General features: G+C 39.1%; 1 protein-coding gene across 5 annotated transcripts in view; it reads left to right on the top strand.

Annotated features, from left to right (window-relative positions):
- The window catches only part of Atf7 (activating transcription factor 7), a 111,838-nt gene that overhangs the window by 44,473 nt on the left and 42,938 nt on the right, over positions 1-24,427 (top strand). For 4 of the 5 annotated variants that reach the window (XM_063263681.1, XM_006242396.5, XM_008765747.4 and 1 more), the window contains exon 2: positions 4,830-4,898. In XM_063263681.1, coding sequence (XP_063119751.1) covers positions 4,851-4,898 — 48 coding nt within the window. In that variant the 5' untranslated portion in view covers positions 4,830-4,850. Of the gene's footprint in view, positions 1-4,829; positions 4,899-24,427 lie in introns of those variants that run through there. The other variant, XM_063263683.1, reaches the window with a different exon arrangement.

The following is a 24,427-nucleotide window of genomic DNA, read 5'->3' as shown; positions in this document are numbered from 1 at the left end:
ACATGTGGAAGTCTGACAACAGTTTTATGAAGTTAATTTTCTCCTTCCACTTTTACATGGGTTCCAGGCTTCAAACTCAAAAAAGTCCTCAGGCTTGTGTGGTAAGCACTTGTATGGCTTGTCCATACATTTTATTTTTGATTTATTAAAAGAAATTTCTGATCATTATAGACTTGAGAATACTAAAGTACAAAGAAGAACGTAATCTAGAATACAGTTATTTAGACATAATGATTCATTTTGTATCCATTTTAGTATTAATTTCTTCATCTTTTTAAAGAACTATTTTGTTTATATGAATGAGTGTTTCCCCTGTGTGTGTGTGTGTGTGTGTGTGTGTGTGTGTGTGTGTGTGTGTGTGTGTGTGCCATGTGCATGCATGCCTAGTGCCTGAGGAATTCTGAAGAAGGTGTCAGTCTCTTGGAACTAGGGTTATGGATGGTTGTGAGGTGGCACGTGGGTGCTGGGAACTAAACCTGGACCTCTGCAAACAAGTGTGCTTATTGACTGAGCCATCCTTACTGTCCACATCATTTATCTTTTTAAAATCATTTTAAATTTTGCTTGCTTTTTATAGATTTGGAATTACAGTGCATATGAAAAATTTTCAATTTATCTAATTTTTATTCATTTTGTGTGTGTGAGTGCCAGCACTTGCATGCCACAGCATTCCTATCTACAGGGATGTGTCAGAGTGTGCCTTCCCATCGTCAGGGTCTACTTTCTACCTTGTTGAGACTGAGTCTCTTATTGGATCTGTGTCTTCCAGGCTAGTTAGCCTTTGAACCAGTCTGGTGCTGCTGCCCTCCATCTTACATCTTATTGTAGGACAGGATTATGGATGTTTGCTACCCTTCTTCTTTTTTTTTTTTTTTTTTTTTTTTTGTTTCTTTTTTTTGGAGCTGGGGACCGAACCCAGGGCCTTGCGCTTCCTAGGCAAGTGCTCTACCACTGAGCTAAATCCCCAGCCCACTACCCTTCTTTTTATATGGATTCCAGGGGTTGAACTCAAGTTGTCAGGCTTGTGTGGCTAGCATTTTTACCTGCTGAGCCATCTCCTGTTCCCATAATCTTATATTATTTTTTTATTTAATGAGTACTGCTTTCTCATGTCATTAAGTAGTTTCCAAAATATTATTCTTAACACCTTAAATATAGTCCGTTGTAATGCAGCACCTTAATTTATATTTTTCTTCAGTACTTAATTCCTATTCTTTTTATCATAAATATTACTATGACAAACATTTTACTATGTAAAGATCCCATCACCCATGTTGGATGGCTCACAACTGAGTGTCCCTCTATCTATGGGGGAATCTAATACTTCTGATTTCTGAGGGCACCTGTACTAACATGCAAATACACACACACACACACACACACACACACACACACACACACACACGAACATACATGCAAATAAATAAAATATTACAAAAATGTAATTCTCTAAACCATGGCTTTTCCTTCCTTCCTTCCTTTCCTTCTTTCTTTCTTTCTTTCTTTCTTTCTTTCTTTCTTTCTTTCTTTCTTTCTTTCTTTCTTTCTTTCTTCCTTTCTTTCTTTCTTTTTAGCACTTGTATAGCATGTGTGGATGTCCATGTTCTGCATATGGTGGTCAGAGGACAGCTCTCAGAACTTGGTTCTTTCCTTCTACCTTGGGATTTAGGAATTGAGTTCAGATCAAATGCTTCTGTTTGCTGAACAGACTGTCTTACTGGCCCTAAACCTTGAGTGTTTTTGTCTCCCATCATTCATATAAGTTTCACTTTCAGGCAGATCCTAACTGTATCGTTTATACATCATGGTTGCTCTGAGTACACAAGCCATTTTCCCTGTAGACATGGGCCTCTAAGGACAACCTTCTAATGCATCTTTGTTTTCTTGTCCTAAGATCCTTTCAGAAAGCATCTCACTTATTTTTGGTAGTATCTCTTAATTTGTATATTTCTCTCATCATTTATTGTTTACTCCTGTAGAGTTCTTACATTTTTTTCCTGAAAATAGATCAGGAAAGGACACAGCAAACTGTGTCATTCCTAGACGCAATTGTCTGTTTGTCAAGCAGTAGTTACAGATGAGTGGTGAGTTAAATTTACATTGAGTGGCAGCAACATCATTCAAGTTTCATTTTAGTCTCCCTCTGCTTATGTGATAGAAATGTGTTTTTTGTTTTTCACATGGAAATAACCAGAAGCATTCTTTGTGTGTCACAGATGTAGCAGACGGAGAGTAAAGGAATAATTAAAAAGGTGTGAGTGGAATTTTTTAAATGGGGAGAAAGATTATTCTTATTGTTAAATAATTATATTTTCTTGAATGCAGAAATGATGGAAATGACAAGGGACACTAGAATAACGGTATGATTTAAGTATAACTAGGCATTTAAGAAAGACTCCTTCCTCCCATTGTGATCTCTGTTCAGTAAAGATGGTAAAAACAAAGGCTTATCAGTTGGGATGGAAGCAGGAAATCCTACTAGTGGCTGCCATTCAGGACCAGTGGAGAGCTCACCTCTGTGAGATGCCAGTGCTTTCCTCCCAAAGTCGTCGTCTTCTTTTTTAATAAGGCACAATTTTGTTTTCATATCATGTTCTTTATTAGAGATTCCAAATTATAATCATCCTCATTTTTTGAAGGTTTGAAACTCGTGGCTTGAAAAAAATTGTTTCCAAATTTATGTAATCCTTTCTACTCCCCTGTCTTACCAGAAAGAATCCTTTCTTTCTTCCGATAGGAGAAAATTTCACCCTAAGTGCTAGAATCAATATGAAAGAGAGGACGTCTCCCTCATCCTGTGTTCACTTCTACCTTGATAGAAGTAGACACAGAAGAAACCTTGGAAGCCAAGTTCTGGTCTTGTGATGTGTTAGGAAAACAGGCTCTGGAGCTAGAAATAAAATCGTCTGTGGCACAGCAGTTAGGGATTCCCATAGATGAATGATTCACTTTTCAGAGAGACATAACAACCATAGTTCTTATATTTATTTGCTTTTATTTACTTATTTTTGATACCATGTTATGGTTCTAGAAAGTACTAAAAAATAATTTATTTGTTTTTTTAAATGTATTTAAAACAAACAAACAATTCAGAAAATCTTGTTGTCCTGGGGCTGTGTGAGGAAGAATGAAGCTCTCATTTCCTAGTACCCAATCAGCAGCTTGAGCTGGCCTCTCCTAGGAACAGAATTTATTGAAGCAATTTATCCTGGCTAACTGTGATATAAATCTGTGTATACATATGTACATACAGAGTCTATTCCATTACAACAGGACTGAAGCATCAGTTTCCTTCATAGTTAGACCATGTTCCTATCACGTTGAAAGATGACCAAGCAGCCCCTTCTATTTTATGGGGCACCTCACACTTTTAAACACCGATTAGCTGTGGAATTACTGATTAGACAACCAGAAATACTGGTTTCTAACCTAAAAATAAATCCTAAGAGAATAGGAGGAATATTACCTTGTTGCCCTCTATTTTAAGCATGGTTTTCTAGTTACTAGATTCATTCTAGCATGTTAACATTTTATTTTAATGCAGGTCTCACTGAGATTGACCTGACATTTTGGTTTATCTCCAATATAAAATTTGAGATTTGGTTACAGTTCTGAGGTTGTTTTCAGACATATTCCAACAGTCATCCCTCACTTACCTTCTCTCGTTCACATTGTGTTGTGGATGGTTGTATGAAAATGTCCTTAGCACCTTGTTCTAGGAGACTACTTTTACCCCTCCTTCCAGTTTTCTCTTTGGCCTTTCCAAAATACTGTTTATCTTTTAGGGATATTTTTACTGTGATTTGCATTTCTAATCATCATTCATCTCTGTCTGGTTTTTATTCTTAGTTGGAATATGAGAAATTTTCTCAATACATTCAGATTGCATTTGTTGTTTTTGACAAAGAATTTTGGGAGACATTTTAAGAGTCATTTCAAAAAGCAATATAAATTCTGTTAAATTCTTCAGAGAAACAGAGGGAATGGATGGTGGTGCCTTTAAGTGCATTTCTTTATCCCCTGCAGCAGCACACATCTGTTGGCTGCAGCAGAGCAGCCCAAGAACTCTGGCCGAGAGCTGCACAAACAGCCGGAACATATTCACCCAGCAAACCCCCAAAGACTCGACATTTGTTTTATTGCTGCTTTTAAAAACCTAGCCATAAATAGAATCAGAGGGGGGAGGGGCACTGATATTTCTTCATTTGCAACAGACAATTGCTGGGGGGAGGAGGAGGAGGCTCCCAGTGGGGAGGGGAAGTTTTTATTTTTATTTTTTTATTAATGAAAATCATTTCCCATGTAGTCCAATAGGATGGGTGCTTTGTTTTCTTTGGCAATAATCTGGGATAAACGACCCTTGCCAACAGTCTCGTAGTTTATACACCAGGGAGCCAGATTATAGCCCTGTAAAATGGAGCACCCCTCCTATAATCCCTTAATTAATTAAATGACAAATTTTGGTCTTCTCTAGTTCAGAAATATGGCTTCCGCATCGAGCATTCAGTGAATTTATTGACATAGAGAGCTGTACTGGTTGTAATTCAGTAGACTGGAGAAATATGTTATATACTGTAGCAGAAAGAGGGAAAACCCAGCAAAGGCTTAAAATTCCTTGACTATTTAAGTCTGAATTTTCCTAATTAAAAGTTCCAATTGAGGCATAGTAGATCATATGCCACCTGTCTAATGGGTCTCTCCAAAGTAGCCTGTGTTTACAGCTATGATAGATGGCATTCTTGGAACACCTGTTTCTAGGCTTGATATTTTTGAAGCGTATTTTTTCCTCCAGCGTATTTAACATAACTTTTCCCCTACCCCCTCCCCAGCTCTGCTCTGCTTTATGAAATATGGGAGACGACAGACCGTTTGTGTGCAGTGCCCCAGGCTGTGGACAGGTACGTTTACAATATACTTTATTGTGAATGTCTTGTTGTGAATCAAAGTGGCTGTTTTATCACTAAGGCAAAGAGTTTAAAGCTGGTATTTTACGTGATCACTGGAGGTAATCAGATCACAGGATTTGCAGCGTGTAAATCCAAGTTATGAGGAAGTGTAGGCACTCCACTGTAATGAAATCTGCCTTGCTTTCTTCCATCTCGTTATTCTACTGATGTTTGTTTTCCAGCACACAGTGTTAAACAATACATGTTACTCTCTCTTCCTTTCTCAAGCTATCCATCTAAGTACAAAGCAAGTTTAAAAATACCTTCTTGACCTTCATGTATATAAAAGGGAATCAGCTATGAATGTTTCCAGTCATTGAAAGCCTCCAGTTTCAGTGCCTCTGTAGATTTCTCACATAAGAAAAAGAAATGTTTCTTTTGATTGTTGATCCAGAAAAATTGTGCTAACAGCTAAGTCAGGGACAGACAAACCCAACAATAGAACTTGAGATCCAATAGTATTCTACAAACATTCCCCATGTCTGATACTATGACGTGGGTTGTTCTATATGTCAGCTCCTACATAATTGTGTACATTGTATGTCAAATATGTTCCATATGCTTCTTCTTTACAACATAATTCTGTTGAAATTGCCTTGTTTTTCATTTTATATTTAACTTTTTCCCTAGATTTTTTCTAATGCTTCTACAAATGATGAGAAAAAATGAATTAAAGTTTTATTTGCCTTCTTTTTATAGAACCTGAACTGTAATCAGTTAGGAATATGTCATGTAACTGCCCAGTGACACTTACTGGTGGTGTGTGAGATTGCAGACTGGTTCTATTGTGTATTGTCAATACTCAAACAAGAAGAACTAAGTCCTAGACGTGTTTAGGAATTGGAATTTGAGAGTTAGATAAGATGGTCATGGTACGAGAAATAGAGAGAGGATCCCAGGTTTCAATAAATGCTGAGAATTCTGATAATTTCAAGATCCTAGGGTGATTTTCTTCCCTGTTACAGGTTTTTTAATATGTATAGATATAGTTCCATTTCAAAAGCATTATTCAAGTAGGCATGTAAAATAATCCCTTCAAATTTGTGTGTACAAATTTTATAATGCTGTGTTTGTGACTCTGCAGCTGAAACATAGTAATACACTGTACTGTTTGAAAAATCTGAATTTTGGGTGAGTTTATTTTCCTCATACTTGACATTTTTTTTTCTTTTAAAGACAAGATCTCACTGTGTAGCCCTGGATGCTTGGAACTCTCTGTATAGACCAGGCTGGCCTCAAATTCACAAAGATCCACCTTAAAGGTTTGTGCCACCATTCCTGGCCAGCCCAGGCTACATGAGACCTTGCCTTACAAACAAATAAACAAAAATTTTGTGAGCCAGACATGGGAGTGCACACTTACTAACACCCAGATGCAGATCTTTGTGGGGTGGGACCAAAGCAGAGGGCAGAAGTACTTGCTACATAAGCCTAATAACCTGAGTTTGATATCGGATCCCATGGTGGGAGGTTGAAAAGAAAGAGTGAACTTGTAAGAATTATCCTCTGACCTCCACACACACACTCTGGCATGTGTGTGCCCATACTTGCATACATATCATAATCACAGACACAATAATAATAAATAAAAATAAAAATATTTTTTAAAGTTTTTAAATGCCAAGCAGTGGTGGTGCATTCCTTTAGTCCCAGCATTCAGGAGGCTGAGGCAGATGGATCTCTGTGAGTTTGAGGCCAGCCTGATCTACAAAGCAAGTTCCAAGATAGCAAGGACTACACAGAGAAATCCTATCTTAAAAAATTTTTTTTAAATTCATTTTGTACTAGAAAAGGAAGTAGTAAGGACTTTTTACTTTGATTGCTCTCTGTTTGTGAGCCTTCCCCCATATTTCTGAATTGTGTGTTGGTCTTTGGTTCACTGTAATGTCTGGCTCAGATGTGGAAAGTTTTTCCCCCACTAGTGGGAAGGTGGTGAATATGGAACTTGGAACTTAAGGACACTCTTACTTCTTTAACAGTATAGGAACCTCCGACTTAAAGGTTTGGTGGCAATATGACTTTACCTTCTTTGCATATCGGAAATTGTTCTTTTAGGTACGATTGTAGTTCTCTAGGGACATTTAGATCCTTTTTCGTTTTCTTCTGAGATCTGGTAACAAATAGCTCTGGGGTGTGATTTCACAGATACCTGTGATCACCTCAGGCTATGTGAAATAGAGAGAAGCTGGCAGAAGATACAAATTTGGTAAAGCCAATACCAGTCTACTTCCTTAAATCTTGAGAGTCTTCATTCTAAAACCACCCAAGAGGCCTTTGAGTTACTTGTAATCTGCTTGTTATTGACTCAAATTCTTTGGTCAAAAGTGGTAGAAACAAAGAAGTAAATCCCAGAAAGGAACCATGTTAGTCTAACCTCTGGAAGGCAATAATTTAGGACCTATTATTAGAGAAGACTCAAAAGTCAGTGCTAAGGAGTTGACTCCGAGGTTAAGAGCACTGTTGGCCTTGCAGAGGACCAAGGTTTGATTCTGAGTACCCATATATGACAGCTTACAAAAGTCTATAAAGTCAATTCCAGGGGACCCAACACACTCTGCTGACCTCACAAGAACTGCATGCATATAGAGCACAGACATTCATACATGTAAGATTCTTTTTTAAATCTTTTTTTTTAATTGTTTGGTTGGAGATTTAGCTGAGTAAATGTGCAAGCATTTATGCAAGGCTCTGGATTCAGGCTTCAGCTCTGGAGAGCAAAAAAAGCAATTGAAGAGAACTATGGGAATTCGGCTTTGTTTTTGTCTCTAGATCTGTGTAGACTCTACCATATGCATCTCTAACCTCAGAGATCTTCCTGTAGTTTAATATTTAGGGACTGTAAAAGGAAAATTTACTTAAAATAGACTGGTAGATTATACCCTCCACTATATAATCGAAACCACCAGACTTTCAATGGATACATAAACATGTTTTGGTTGCTAGGTTTTTAATGGCTGTTATTTTTGGATTATGTTCATGATCTACTTCCCAACAGTCTGATGTGACACAGCTGAGTTCTAAATACACTACATATGTAGTTTAAAAAATGGCTACTAAAGGTTGTGCTGTCTGTATTCTTGTGTTAAACCACAGATGATAAGCTTTTTAGCCCTTTTATTCCTGTTGTCCTATTGAGACTGTTTCTCCTGAGGCCTCATCACCTTCATGAAGGAGAACTTGGGAAAAACAATATTCTTGCTAAAACCTCTCTATGGAATGTGGTATATGCAGTCATTAAAAGCTGAGCTGCCTCCTGAGAATGGGTTAGTTTTGTTAAGGCAACAGTTCCCCAGACACCCTTTTGACTGAGGCCTAGGTGAATCAAGAGTTGTGTGGCTTTGAAGCAATTATGAGGTAGCCTCTATTTAAGAGCCCAATGCACTAAACACACCTGTAATCCCAGCTGTCTGATAAACTAAAAAAAAAACAAAAACAAAAACAAAAACACAAGTTCAAGGACAGCCTAAGCAACTTTCTGAGACCCTGTCTCAAAACATAAAAGCCCTGAGCTGTAGCTCTGTGTCAGAGGGCTTGCCTAGCATTCTTGAGACCTTGGTATAGGGAGTGGAGAGATGGTTCAGTAGTTAAGTGGACGTACAGCATCCAAATGGTGACTCACAAGCACCTGTAACTCCAGCTCTGGAGAATCTGACACATTCACATGCATATGTACACATGAAAATAAAACTAAATCTTAAAAGGTTTGAGGGGGAAAAAAAGAGAACTCAGTTCAGTCTCCATCACTGAAGAAAAAAAAGAAAAGAAAAAACAAAACAAAACCAAAAAACCAACCCAACCCTTCGGTTAAAAACATTAGTGGTGGGACATAACTTTAATCACAGCACTCAAGAGGCAGAGGCAGGTGAATCTTTGAGTTCAAGACCAGCCTTGTCTACAGAGTGAGTTTCAGGCCAACCAGTGCTACACTAAGAAAAGAAACCCTGTCTCAAAAAAAAAAAAAAGTAATTTTAAATTGGCTTTGCCTTTGTGTTCTTGTTAAAATAATTTGGTGCCGAATCTAGAAAGTCTTGTAAGCAAAAAACTTCTTTAAGATGGGTCTTCATTGTCTTGTGAATCTAAAACTCCTGGACTCAATGATTCTCTCTCCTCGGCCTCCCAAGTAGCTGGAAGTACATTTTCATATCAGCATACTCTGCTTAGTCCTGTGAGTTTTTACTATTTTGGGGTGTCATTTTTACTTTACCATCCATTACATGGCCAAGTGAATGAAAGCAAGTATATATACTACTTGCTTTTATCAGAAATCCTAAATTTGAGATGTTATTTCGTGTGCCGTTAGATAACTACCTTTTGGTTGCTACCATTGTGTGTGTGTGTGTGTGTGTGTGTGTGTGTGTGTGTGTGTGTGTGTGTGTGTGTGTATGTATACGTGTATGTGGGCATGCATGCATATGTATGTGTGTGTATGTATATGTGTGCATGTGTGTGTATGTGTAAATGGAGGCAAGAGATCAGCCTTCGGTGTCATTCCTCAGGATCTGTCATCCATCTCTGTATTTTTTATTGGTAATTTTATAATGTATGTAATGTATTTTGATCAGATCTAGCCTTTCATTTCCCTTCTCTTCATTTCATACCCTACTCCTTCCCTCCTAACTTCAAATGTGTTTCCCCCCCTTTATTGCACCGAGTCTACTTACTGTTGTCTAGATTCATGGTTGTCTACTAAAGCATGGGTAGCCTTTGAGAGCCACATCCCTAAAAACAGATTCTCTCAACCCTGGCAGACATCAGTTGCCAGTAGTTCCTCAGCTAGGAGTAGAACTTCATTGAGCCACCTCTCCCATCCATTCTGGAAATTTGAGTGGCTTAATCTTGACTATGTAGTTGGAGCCACTTTGAGTTTGTGTGTTCAACAACTTGATATAGGATTTCTCACTGGGACCTTGAGCTGGCTGATTAAGCTAGACTGGCTGTCTAGCCAGAAACCCCTTGTAATCTACATTTCTCTGACTCCTCAGCTTTGGAATTACAAGTGAGAGCCACCACGCCTAGATTTTCATGTGGGTGCTAGAGATCAAACTCAGATCCTCATTCTTGCATTCAAGCACTTTACCAATAAACCTATCTCCTCAGCTTTTACTACCAAGGAATCAGCAGGCTCCACACTGCTGTGTCATCCTATCAGGAACATATGCTGGCTTGCAGAACAAAATACGCAGATCCAAATAGAAATTAATGGATATCATCATCAGGTCTTAAAGTGAAAGCTTGATTACATCTGTTTACTATGTAGGTTGTTCTGAAGAATAGAATATTTCCTCTGAAGACAGTATTTCATTGTTAACCACTGAGAAGTTTCTGTTGTGACTATGCTTAACAGTTTTGTCATTTGAGAGATGATTATTTCTCTGTCCAGTGTGACCCCAGGTATTTACTCTCAAGATCTTTTCTCCTAGAGTTCACAGACCTCCAGGAAGGTCAGCCTGGGTTAAATGAGAACTCAACTTTAAAAAAAAAAAAAAGAGCAACAGCAGCATCCTGGTTGCCTGGTTGTAGTGGGGTTGGGAGTAGTAGCTTCTTGAACCTCCTTATCTTGTCATCGTAGGAATAATGTTTATGGTGCTGCAGTCCTGGCTTCACTTGGCGTCGAACCAACCTCCAAAGCTGTTTATGGCTTTGTCTCCTTTGCCTCTGTGAGCATTAGCCCTTAAATCTCTATTGCTCTGTAATGTATGAGGCAACAAATAACTCCTGTGATTGGTTAAATGCTGCTGTGCTACAAAGTATGTTTTATTGTCTATATAACACAAATCTATAGATTATTTCTGTTATCCCAGCTTTCCCATTAAAAAGGCCATACTGGTTCTCTGGGACCCTGGATCTTTCATTCTGCCCCTTTGGCAAGTTTCCCTATTATCTGTCAGGAGCACAGAAGAAAAGCAAAGAAGAATGACTTGATGTCAATTACTCATTCTTTATGTTAGGGGAGCATCATGAATTGAAAAGTAACCATGAAAGAATGGGTCAGATAGGCAAATGCTCTGCGGTGGTGTATGCATGCTATGTTTACACACTATGACAGGTGAGGGCAATTTTAGGCAAACAAATAAGCTTTTCTTCCTTACCCCCTGCTAAAATTTTTTAAACTCAAAATTTCATTTAATAATTCATATTTTATTCAATAATTCATTTAGTTCCCATCTGGTAAGAGTGACTGCATGCAGTCAGGCAGCTGAGAATATACTACATTATACACAATTAGGCAGAATGTTAACCTTATTTTTTTTTGTAAAGTGTTGCTTTTGCAATAATTTCCAGTCTACTTTTGAGAATTCTGTAGTTTTATGTAACCTGTGATGGAACTGGGCCACAAGTATGTATTATACACAGAATTGGAACCATTAAAAATGCCCAGAGGAGTTAAGGACTAGGAATTAAACTCCAGTTTCTTAAGTTCAAATCTGATCTCTTGATGCTCTCTCTCTTTTTTTTTTTTTTTTTTTTTTTTTTTTTTTGGTTCTTTTTTTCGGAGCTGGGGACCGAACCCAGGGCCTTGCGCTTCCTAGGTAAGCGCTCTACCACTGAGCTAAATCCCCAGCCCCTTGATGCTCTCTCTTAACACATGTGACTGGGTTATTTTAACTTCTCGTGTTATTATATATTATGCTGTTATTAAAAGCAGATAATACATTAAAGCATCCTTGCTTTAACCTGTTCCCTCCACCCCCGCCAAACAAACAAAAATAAAATGATGCTATATGAATATATTGGAGCTATAATTAGGAAATTAAAGTGAAATTTTTCTTTCATTAACTCTTGTTTTTCCTCATATAATTGAATATTTTTTAAAAAAGGGAGTATTGGAATTTTTGTCAGAACATTCCTGGTAAAATAAAATAAAATCCTGTATCTTCATATTTCAATAGTTCGCCCAAACCTAAACTCCTCCCCATACCCATTTATCTTACTATTAACTTATTTCTTTAATACTTCTTAAACAAACTGATGAATTTATAAAGTGCCTGAATATCATAGTCTCTTCTTGCATTTATCTCACTTTGCCACCATTGCTAAACCACATATTGCTAGATTTTTAACTGGTTGGATGCTGTCACTGTACAGAACTCATCATTCTTTAATCAAATAATCCCTCAGCCAATTCAGCATATTAAAAAAGAAAAACCTGGTGTTCTCTCTCTTTCTAGTTAATGCACATCTTTAATGCATATTGACTTGCTCAGCAGTCACATTCTATCTGAAGTCCTTATTAAGGCCTCTCTGTATGTGGATTCATAACACATCTGTGTGTACATCAACAGTGCTGTATAAATAATAATAAGTAATCACCAGATGGCCTGTAACTGCTCCTCTGGACCCTCTGGGTCTCTTGAAGCTGTTAGTAAAGTCTTCTAGCATTTTGCTGGCGAAAATTTGTCATAGATTTATTTCTAAAAAAATTCAAACTCACAACTGGGTGTTTAGGACTAGATGTTGCTGTCTGTGTTGTAAATATTTAACAGGCTGTGCACAATGACAAGTAAAGGCCATTACATACAGTGTACACACCACACACAGTGACTGTGAAGCTTCTCTTCCCTCCCAGCCATTTAAAGAGGAAAAGAAATGTCAATAAACTGTGCATTATGAACAAATGTGAGGTGCTTTCTGGGAGATTTTTCTTAAGAAAGAAAATGTCAAGATTCTGCTCACAGGGTTGTAATCGGGCTGAATTAAGCTTGAATAGCCGGTAACTTGAATAGCACACTATGTATTTTTAAATTGAACTTTATTGAGAAAAGCTCCTTCAGAAGGAGTTTGGTCAAACCCTAGTTTTGAGCTTAATTGAGATTTCATTAGCAAATAACAAACCTTTTTTAATGAGTTACAGTGGCCAATATTAGAAATGTAGCTCAGTTTCAGGCCTTAAACTTAAGACATGTATTGTTTTTCTAATATTGTTTGTAAAGCAAGTATCTTAATTTTTGTTCTCGTTCCATTAATTTTTATGGGAAGGTTTTGTATTTTGTTGGGGGAAATTTTATCCTGCTTTTGTTGTTGTTGTTGTTTGGTTTGTTTTTGTTTTTGTTTTCTTTTTTTTACAGCAGTTCACTCTTACTGGTCCCTTTGCTTCTGTACCTTGTTATAGTTGCTCAGCACAGTTATGCATATTTACACAATTAAAATAGACTTCACTACTACTACATTTATGGTTCCCTTTTTCTTTGTTTGCTACAGATAATCAAGATATTTTTTCATCAGAAATAGTGTCTTTCCTTTCAAGCCTCTCTTTCTTTCCTCTTTTGATCATTGAATCTCTTTAAGCACCAAGGTGTACCGTCCTTTAAATTGTAGCACGTGGCTATTGTTTTTTAGTCAGGATGTTTGAAAGAAAGCTTTTCTCTTGAATTCTCATCCTGAAGAGATAATACAAACTGTGAGGGGAAAATGTTGTTAATATCTTATTTTAGTAAGATTTTGTCTTTTAATTTTTCTCAAAATTATCATGTTTATAGATAAGATTTTAAGAAGGAAAATATCATGAAGGAAAAGATTTGAGGCAATATCTTTGTGATTTGACTTTGAAATTTCTTGCATAACACAATTTGCTATCTGAGATAGCATCTAAGACATGAGGGTACGACTCTGGGTTTCTGCTGCTCTGTGAAGTGCAGACAGTGCATGAGAATGAGTTGTGTGAAATTAGCTCGTTTCCAGTCTGGCATCTCCATGTGCTTTGTGTGGCTGCTGATTCTGCTGCAGACTGAAGTACTGAACCAACTTCTGTCTCAAATTGCCAGCCTTCCATTCTGGCTTTTAAATCATGTTCACATCCATGATGCCAGATTTTGAGCAAGCATAGCTGTCTTTTAGATCCCAGACAGAATTTGTAATTCCCTGTAATTTAAGGAAAGAGATTTTCCTTTTTGCCTCTGAAAATTTCAGAGTGGCACTGCAGAATAAATCTATCCTTGCTTTGTCCTTTGTGTCATTGTAGAAAGCTAAGCACTCCATTCGGTATTCTGCAGATTAGCAGTCAGAATTGCAGCTCTGCTTATGAAAGACGCAGTGTCTTGAAGAGCCATAAGTACTGTTCTAGAAAAAAAAATCATCCTGGAGCAAAAGGAACAGCTCCTTAGCCTCCCAAGAGCCAGATCTTTTGATACCAAGCAATTATCCCTCGATTTTCCTGAAAAAATAGCTCAATCTACCACCGAGATTGGCACCAGCACAAGTTACAGTGCCAAGCTGATTCCTTAGCCACATGGAAAGGCATCAGTGAGACCAAAGGCTTTAATGGTGGTGATTGTTCTGCTGAGGATCTGTGTCCCTTGTAAGCCCCTTGGCTTTTCTTCCTTGGAGGGAGATAAGTTTTTGATGTTTACCCATCAATCACTGTAAGATGTCATTGTGAGAGGGCCAGCGTCACATCCTCCTTTCTTCAAACTTCGCTCCTTGTCTCTGGTTCCTGTCCTCTGTGGATTGAGAATAAGCTATAGTTTTTCTTTTTTTGCATTCTTCTTATCATGGTTCTTATTAGCCCCTGTACTGGGTGGACATTATTAAACAGTGTTTTATTTTTTAAAATTAATAGACTTTAATTTTTAGAGCATTTTGTACATGTGCTCTTTGTGTGCACAGAGTCCCCATTTGTCTTTTTTTCTCTACCCCAGTTTCTCTTGTTAACATCTTAAGTTAATATGTCATCTGTGTGCTAATGATTAGGAAATATTTATATACTATTACTGACTAAAGTCCCTGGTTTTCATTAAGGTGTACTCTCTGTGGGTACCATCTGTGGATTTTGACAAATGAATAAGTATATGTATCTTTCATTACAAAATCATACTGAATATTTCATTGCCCTAAAATAATCCCTGTGTTCCAGGTGTTCATACCCCGGTAACCAGTCGTTTCTTTTCATGCATGCATGCATGAGAGAGAGAAAGAGAGAGAGAGAGAGGAGAGAGAGAGAGAGAGAGAGAGTGAGTGTGTGTGTGTGTGTGTGTGTGTGTGTGTGTGTGTGTGTGTGAGAACCACAGTGCACATGAAGGGCAGCAATTCCTAGGAGTTGGTTCTCTCCCCTTCCACCATGTGGGGCCTGAGGAGTGAACTCACTGTAGAGCTTGGCAGCAAATATTCTTACCCAGCGAGCCTTCTTGTTTGCTCCTGAAGGCTGTATTTTTAGGATTTGTTTATTTTTATTTTCATATTTATGTGTATTTTGCCTGCATGTAGGTTTGTGCACCACATGATGTAGGCAGCAGAAGGCGGCTGTGTATCCCCTGGAGGAGTCACAGAAAGCTATGACCTGAGCATCTCTGCAGCCCCTAAAGACTCCATTTTAATTATAAGCTACAGTTACCTTTCTATGTCTCTGCTCCCAAACTCACCTCCCCTATGAAAAAGTCCTTCATTAATAGTTAATGGAGCCCAGTGAAAAGAAGTGTGATAGTTTTAAAGATCTCGGTTGGGGTATATACTCATATTTGACAATCTAGTACCAAAGTGAGCAAATTATGTGGTAGACATCTGTCTCTCTGGTGAGCATCATTTTTTTACACAGTGGCAATCTATGTTAGGTTATTCACTGTATATGTTCATAGCTTCAGATATTTGCCATTTTATTTCAGTTTCCTGTGTGCTTCTTACAGTTAAGTGCTTCTTGTAGTTTGCTTACGCTGTTTTGGAAGAGGAAGATGAGAGTAGTTACTTAGCATTTTTCTAGGGGCTGGATGTCTAATATGTTTTATAAACTACCACATTAAATTGAACAGTTCAGATCTTACCATTTCAGTCTTTCCTTTGAGTGTTACTGCGATAGTTGACTAGGTCATAGAAGGGGAGGCTATATTTCAGCATTTTTTCCCTTCATATGAATTTGAAACTATAGCTAGAGAGGGCCTTATGGAGGCTGTACTTTCTGTTAAACACATGACCACTCTGAAGAAAGGACTGTGGACACATACTAAACAACAACTCTTGACAGAGAAGTCAGTCGTTAAAGGTTTGAACATACTGTACATTGTTGACTACTTTTGTGGTCCTCAGAGACACATTTTGCTCCTCTATAGACAGTAATCAGGCTTGTCAGAGTTGAGTGGCTTTTCCTTTTTACTTTTTTCTAGTAGAATGAAGTGTGCTGAGCCTTTCTGGGAAGCCATTTCTTTTCACATGAACAGAAGGTCATGAATACTGTCTCTGAAACAAAGGAGAAATAGCAATAGACAAATCAGTGGTTAAAGTATGGTTTGATTAGAACTCTGTCAAAGAAGAAACAGCTCTACCTTAGAAACTGGCTTCCTGCAGTGCTCTGTCTGTCTGTCTTGTCTGTCTGTCTGGGCCAGGGTCTTGCTATATAGTCCTGCTGACATGCTATTCACTGTATAACCCAGATATTGGTCATTTTCCCTCTTCCTCCTTTCCTTCCTTTCTTCTTTTCCTCCCTCCCTCCCTCCCTCCCCCCCTCCCTCCCTTCCTCCCTTCCACCCTCCTTTCCTTCCTTCTTTCCTTCCTATTGTTGTCCTCCTTGTTTTTGAGATAGGGTTTCTGGTAGCCCAGGCTCACCTCAGATTCACAATGAGACTTTGTCCTTGGTCCCTCAATAATATCATCTTTTGGGAGTGTGTGATATAAGTGTGGTGCATACATGCCATTGCATGCTTGTAGAGGTCAGAGGACAGTTTGGAGAGTCCTCACCTTGTTGAGGCAGGGTATATAAATATTCAGTACCCACAACTTTAGTCCTCACACTGGGAGGCAGAGGCAGTCTGATTTAATTTTGAGGCCTGTCTGGTCTACAGAATGTGTTTCAGGATGCCCAAAGCTACACAGAAAAACCCTGTCTCAGAAACAACAAACAAAACAACAAAAACAAAAAAGAATAACAGGTGTGAGACACCATGTTCAGTTTATGCTGTTCTGGAAATTGAACACAGGGCCCCCTACATTCCAGGCAAACACTATACCAACTGAGCTAAATCTTTAGCCCTATTAATAAAAAATTTAAAGACAATTTTAGGTTCATACAAAATTAAGTAGGAAGTAGAGTCCTCATATACCCCCTGTGAGCACAATGTACAGCCTTCTCACTGTCAGCACACTGAAACACGGATACATTTGTTATACATGGTTAACCCACACTGACACATTATCAGTCTGTAATTTACATTAGAGTTCACTCTTGACATTGCATATCCTATACGTTTAACAAATATATAATGACTTGTTTATGCCATTGTCATACCATATGGAAAACCACAGTTTTACTGTCCTAAAGATCCTGTATAGTGTTTGTTCACCCCCTCTCCTGGCTACCACTGTTCTTCTTTGTTATCGCCATGGTTTTCTCTTTTCCAGAATATCATATGGTTGGAGTTATACAACCTGTACCCTTTTAGATTGGCTTCTCTCACATACCAATACACATTTATATTTCCTCTATCGCATTTCTTGCCTTAAGTAGCTCACTTCTTTGTAGTACTGAATCATATCCTAGTTTTGGGATGTCAGAGCTTATTTATCTATTCACCTAATGAAGGACATCTCGGTTGCTTCCAGGTTTATGTAATTATGATTTCAAACATGCACAGGCTTTTATATGGACATATATCTTTAATTCATTTAGGTAAAAACCCCAGAGTACAGTCACAAGATCATTTGGAAAGAATATGTTTAGATTTTGGAGGAAGAGCCAAACTGGAGCCTTTGAGAAGGCTCAGCAGGTAAAGGTGCTTGCTTCCAGGCCTGACAGTCTGAGTTCTTCATGATAGGAGATAAAATGGACTTGCTAAAGTTGTCCTCTGACCTCCCAAGTGCCAAAGCATGCATGTATGCATGTGCCCCCCCCCGACACACACACGAAAGCTGCCAAACTGTCCTCAAAGTACAATATCACATAGTCCCACCTACAAAGAGAGATTCCAGTGCTCAACATCATCAGTATTTGTTGTTAAAGGTTTTGAATTTTGGCCTGTCTAATGTGTGTGTGTTAGTATTTTCTTTTTTTTTTTTTTTTGTAATTTTATTTAATCTTTTTTTTTACACTCCAGATTTTATCCCCCTCTGTGTCCACCCTCTGACTGTTTCCCATCCCATACCTCCTCCCCACCCCCTGTCTCTATGAGGATATTTCCAACCACACCCCCACACCCCTCCCCAACACACACACCTCACCAGACCTCTAAACTCTCTGGGCCTCCAGTCTCTTGAGGATTAGGTGCATCTTCTCTGATTGAACCCAGACCTGGCAGTCCTCTGTTATATATGTGTTGGGGGCCTCATATCAGCTGGTATATGCTGCCTGGTTAGTGGTCCAGTGTCTGAGTGTTAGTATTTTCTTACTGTTTTAATTTTCCTTTTCTTTTTCTTTTTCTTTCTTTTTTTTTTGTTCTTTTTTTCGGAGCTGGGGACCGAACCCAGGGCCTTGCGCTTCCTAGGTAAGCGCTCTACCACTGAGCTAAATCCCCAGCCCCTTCCTTTTCTTTTTAATAATTTACTTTTTTAAAAAAATTATTTACTTATTTTATGTGCACTGGTGTTTGTCAGAGGGTGTCAGATTCCGTGGATCTGACAGTTGTGAGCTGCCATATGGGTGCTGGTAATTGAACCCTGGTCCTCTGGAAGAACAGTCCTTAACCCCTGAGCCTTCTCTCCAGCCTGATTTACTTGTGTTGGTGTTTAACTTACATGTATGACTCTGTCTCTCCATCCCTTCCTCTCTTCCTTCTTCCCCTAACATACGGGAAAGATAAGAAAAAAGAAAATCACTATGTGATTTTCAAATGTAATTTTTCTCTGTTAATCCCCCTCCCTACCTCTTTCCCCCATTCCCCACCCCCTTCCCTTACAGACTTTTCATCCATAGTAGCTCTGTTTTAGTATTGTTCTATTACCTTCCTCTTCCTGAGGAAAGCTGGCTCTGATGGAATGGGCAAGGCAAAGCTGGCACCTGTCCAACTCAACTGCCACCCAGATCCAGGGCTTTGAGTTGGGCCAACCCAACATTCCCCCCCCCCCCCCCCCCCCCCCGTCTATGAGCTGCCAGGAACTGGTCCTGTGGATTCAGAGTGGTAGTAGTATTCCTGCCACTCAGGGCAACAGCAAGATGTCTAAGAGTCTCTTTAAGGGTCCAATAACTCATTGTAATTAACATTTGAAACAAGCTGTTTGGACAAAAGGATATATACTGTGTGACACACCACAACTACCAGTGCCACTACGACGAATGAATATGTGATGGAGTTGTGGGAAAGATAGAGGAGTGGAATGGTACATGCACAGAAGACTGTGTTAGAGGAACAGTTCATTGCTCAGAGGGGTCAACAACATGGTTTTTGTTGTTGTTGTTGTTTTCTAATTTTCTTTTTTTATTTAACTTTTATTTACTGTGGAGGGTGGATATGGAAGGCCTGGGAAATAAGTGGGATTGGGGTACATGATGTAAAGTTTCCAAAGTTTCACTTAAAAAATTAAATTAAGTTGGAGAGATGGCTCAGTGGTTAAGAGCACTGGTTGCTCCTCCAGAGGTCCTGAGTTCAATTCCCAGCAACCACATGGTGTCTCACAACCATCTGTAATGGGATCTGAAGCCCTCTTCTGGTGTGTCTGAAGACAACTACAGTGTACTCATATACATAAAATAATTTAAAAAAAGAGAGAATGAGGCCTTGTCTCAACAAAACAAACAGCAACAACAAAAGCAGGAAGGAGCAACCTAATACACTTTGATGAGACTCATGACCTCTAGGGCTGTGAGGTAATTAAAGCACTATTGTTTAAGAGATCACCTGTCAGTACTTTGTAAGGGCAACTCCAGCCAAAAGATAGGGGAGCTTGTATCAGCCTTCCACACCCCAGTTGTAATCTGCCATTTGCTATAGTGAATGGTTACCCAGAAGCAGTGACTAGGAGTTCCACACCCTTTAGCTCTCTGGTTCTCTTTGATGTGTTTAATAATGTTATTTAGTAGTTATAGTTTCTCTTGTCCTTCCCCTGACAGGTGAGGCTCTGGTGATGTAAAGGTCAATGAGATCCAGTTAGCACTTCCTGATTTGTCTATATTCCAGTATGATAGGATGAGAAGTTCTACATAATTGAAACAGTTTGGTATTATTTCAGACCACAATCAAACTCAAGAGATGGCTCAACAACTAAAGTACTGGCTCCTTTTTCAGAGCTGGATTTGATTCCTGCCACTCACATGGCAGCTAACAAGTGTCTGTAACCCCAGTTTCAAGGGATCTAATGCGCTCTTATGTACTCCCTGGGCATCAGACGCACATGCATACATGCAGGCAAAACATTTATATACATAAAGTAAAAATAAATTAATATCAAGAAATTTTAGTTGAGTAAGGGGTGGAACTGGACAGGTGGCTCTTCAGTTAAGAGTATATACAACCATTTCGGAGGAACCAAGTTAGTTCACACCCTTCTGGTAGCTTAAAACTGCCTAAAACTCTGGCTTCAGGGAGACCCAACACCTCCGGTCTCCAAGGGCATCTGCATTCACATGTATATACTACCCTCATAACATAATTAATTTTTTTCTTTGTTGTAAACATGGTCTCTCCATGTTGTCCTGGCTGTCCTAGAACTTACTCTGTAACCAGGCTAGTCTTGAACTCAGAGATTTGCCTGCCTCTGCCTCCCAAGTGCGGGGAATAAATGTAGGTGCCAGCATGCCTGAAAAATATTTTAGGCTGGTGGATCTCTGAGTTGGACAGATAATAGATAGATAGATAGATAGATAGATAGATAGATAGATAGATAGATAGATAGATAGATAGATAGAAAGAAAGAAGCTGGGGTTGGGGATTTAGCTCAGTGGTAGAGCGCTTGCCTAGCAAGCGCAAGGCCCTGGGTTCCGTCCCCAGGTCCGAAAAAAAGAAAAAAGACAAAAAAAGAAAGAAAGAAAGAAAGAAAGAAAGAAAGAAAGAAAGAAAGAAAGAAAGAAAGAAGCTTAAGTGCCCATAAATTCAACAACCCAGAAGAAAGTGTAGGTCAGTTTAAAAAAATAAGTCAAAGAAAAAGAGGCTCAAATTGTTTGGCAGGTTTTCAAATAAACCACAAGTGTGGTAATGTCATACTCCTTTGCTGCTTTAATTATATGGGGGGAAGAAACTTGTTACTTTTATTTATTGATATATTCTGATTATTTTTGTGTCTAACCCAGGATGTTTAAAATTTTATTTATTTATGCATTTGTTTGTTTGAAGACAGGATCTCACTGTAGCTCTGAATGTCCTGGAACTATCTATGTAGACTAGGCTGGCTTAGAGCTCACAGAAATCCACCTGCCTCTGCCTCTAAAGTACTTGGATTAAAGGCATGTGCTGCCACTGACTTCAAACTATTTTTAAAAATTATTTTTATTTTGCTTTATGTGAATGAGTGTTTTGTCTGCATGCACCTCAGTGTACCACTTGAGTATCTGGTGCTGGTGGGGGCCAGAAGAGGGCACTGGATCCCCTGCAACTGTAGTTACACAGTTGTAAGTTACCATGTGGGTGCTGAGAGTCCTCTGGGAAAGCTGCCAGTGCTTAGTGAGCCATCTCTGCAGCCCTTAATAGAGAATTCTTTTCTCCTCCTTCACTATGAACCTTTAGGTACCCTGGCACTCACTATATAGACCAGATTGGTCTTTAAACCCATAGAGATCTGTCTGCACCTGCCTTCCGAGTACTGGAATTAAAGGCTATTGCCACCACACCAGGCTCAAACTCCCAGTTCATCTTTCAGAAGCAGCATTTTGTCCATGAAGTCTTCCTTGTATCTGTCAGACCTCTCAGGAATTGCAAATATATCACTACATTTATCATATTGTGATATAATTACATGATAGATCTGACTCTCTTAAACTAGTAAATAAACTGAGATCTTAGTGCACCTTTCTATCTCTCCTGCCCAGCATAGTGCCTGTCCGATTGCAGGTATTCAGACCATAGCACTACATGAAGCCAAGCATAGTGGCCTGTCCTTGTAATCACAGCACTCCGGAGTAGAAGCAGACAGTTACAAGTTTAAGGTTATCCTTGGCTATATACTGAGTTCAAGGCCAACCTGGATTGCAAGAGGATCTGTCAAGAAACACCCTTTGTGGCTAATGATGACCTGGCCTTGAATTTGTTGTTTTGTTTTGTTTTTAATTCTTTGGCCTGGATAGATGGCTCAGCAGTTAAACTGGTCCTGGCTGCTCTTCTAGGACCCTAGTCCAGTGCCTAGCATCCACATGGTGGCTTAAAACCATTTATAACTCCAGATTCAGGGGATCCAGTAGACTTTACTGGCAGGAAGTACGCAAGTAGTGCACAGATAAACATACAGGCAAAACATTCATACACATAAAATACATTTTTAAATAATATTTATTCTTTGGCCATGTCATACATTTTATACATATTTCAATATTTATATATACCTCATTACTGCCTTTTGAGCCCATTCTCAACAAGGGCCCCTTCTACTTTGATGTTTGCTTTTTTGGTTCTTTTTTTTTTTTTTTTTTTTTTTTTTCGGAGCTGGGGATCGAACCCAGGGCCTTGCGCTTCTTAGGCAAGTGCTCTACCACTGAGCTAAATCCCCAACCCCTGATGTTTGCTTTTTAATAACCTACTGTGTTTAATTAAGGTTGTTTACACATGCATGAGTGAGATCATTTACTTGAGCATAGGCAATTTATCAATGGCCTCTGAAGAAAAATGACTTCCCCTTCTTCAGCAGGCATTAACTGCCAGGAGTTCCAGGGCTAGGGTAGGAGTTCCTCCTACCTCCATGCTGAAATGTTGAGGAACGCAGCTTTGTATAGCTAACCATAGCTGCAATGAGCTCATGGGCACAGTGGATGTGTTCTATCCAGAAGACAGTGTTCACAGCACTCATCCCCTTCCTCTGGTTCTTACATGACTTCTGTCCTGTCTTCTTTGATGTTCCTGAGTCTGTGTGAGGGGGGTGTTATAAATACCCCATCATGGGCTGACTAGTCAACACCCACTTATACTAAGCTCTTTGACCAGTTATGAGTATGCATTCACTGCTGCTCACTACAGAAGGAAGCTTCCCAGATGCAGGATGAGGACAGCATACGTCTAAGGAGATAAGCACAAATATTTAGAAAACAGTTTGCTGCCAGGTACCCTCTAGGACTTATGATCTCCCCAGATTTTGACCAAGTTTACAATCCAAAGCATGAATTAATTCCCTTTTGCAGAAAGAGCCTAAATCCAACCAGAAAGTGGCTGGTTGTCCCCACAGCAGTCATACCACTGCTGTACCAGTTACCTTCTTGCCTAGCAGGTTGGTGGGCCTTTGACTTCTGTTCCTCTTTCCTCCATCTTCCTGAGTCCTAGGATTACAGACATATGCCACCCAATATACCTGTTTGGTGCTAGGGATTAAATTAAGGATTTGTACATGATAGGCAAAAATGTTCTACCAGTTAAGATATATAAAAACAAATTACTGGGGGCTGGAGAGATGGCTCAGTGGTTAAGAGCACTGACTGCTCTTCCAGAGGTCCTGAGTTCAATTCCCAGCAACGACATGGTGGCTCACAACCATCTGTAATGGGATCCGATGCCCTCTTCTGGTGTGTCTGAAACCAGTGACAGTGTATTCAAATATATAAAAATAAATCTTAAGGGGTTGGGGATTTAGCTCAGTGGTAGAGCGCTTGCCTAGGAAACACAAGGCCCTGGGTTCGGTCCCCAGCTCCGAAAAAAAGAACCAAAAAACAAACAAACAAAAAAAAAATAAATAAATCTTAAAAAAAGAAAAAGAAAAGAAAAACAAAGGCTTAAAAAAAACGAAACAAATTGCTGTATTGAAACTGAGAAATTAATTTTGTGTGCAGGGAGTTGGAGGGGGTCTTTGTAAGCTTGAGAGGCCATGTAAACACTAGCTTTAGAGAATAAAGTCTTTGTCTTAGTTACTTTTCAATTGCTGGGATAAAATACCATGGACCTAGGCACCTTACAAAAGAAGCATTTAGGTGGGTTTCAGAGGGTTAAGTCCTTGATGGTGAAATGAAACACAGCCTCAGGAACAGCCAAGTTCTCACACCTTAATCTTCATAAGGCAGCGAGAGCACAGGAATGGAGTGGGAATAGTGTGTGCCCCAGTGACACCTCCTCCAACAAGGCCACAGCCCCTAATCCTTCCTGAACAATTCCATCATCTGGAGGCCATGTATTCAAACATATGAGCCTGGGGTGGGGGTGAGGGTGGGTGTGAGTGGACCGTCTCATTCAAATTTTCACAGTCTTTCTCCTTTTCCTAGTTTCCTGTGTATGTATGTATGTATGGCCTTCATTTGTATAGCAGCAGTCAGTTGTGTGAACACTCAAAGATGCTCTCTACTGAGTTCATTCTCTGCTCAGCATATTCCAAACTTTTGTGTTTTGAAGACATGTTCACGGTTTTGTTTTCCATAGCGAGGTTTTCAGCAACTTAGGCTAAGTACAGTGTGCTAGATTTTCCAAGCTTTAATTTTATTTTTGGTTTTTTTTTTTTTTTTTTTT

The sequence above is a fragment of the Rattus norvegicus genome, chromosome 7 (assembly GCF_036323735.1).
Source record: "Rattus norvegicus strain BN/NHsdMcwi chromosome 7, GRCr8, whole genome shotgun sequence".
NCBI lineage: Eukaryota > Metazoa > Chordata > Mammalia > Rodentia > Muridae > Rattus > Rattus norvegicus.
This window is presented reverse-complemented; position numbering and strand designations above follow the sequence as displayed.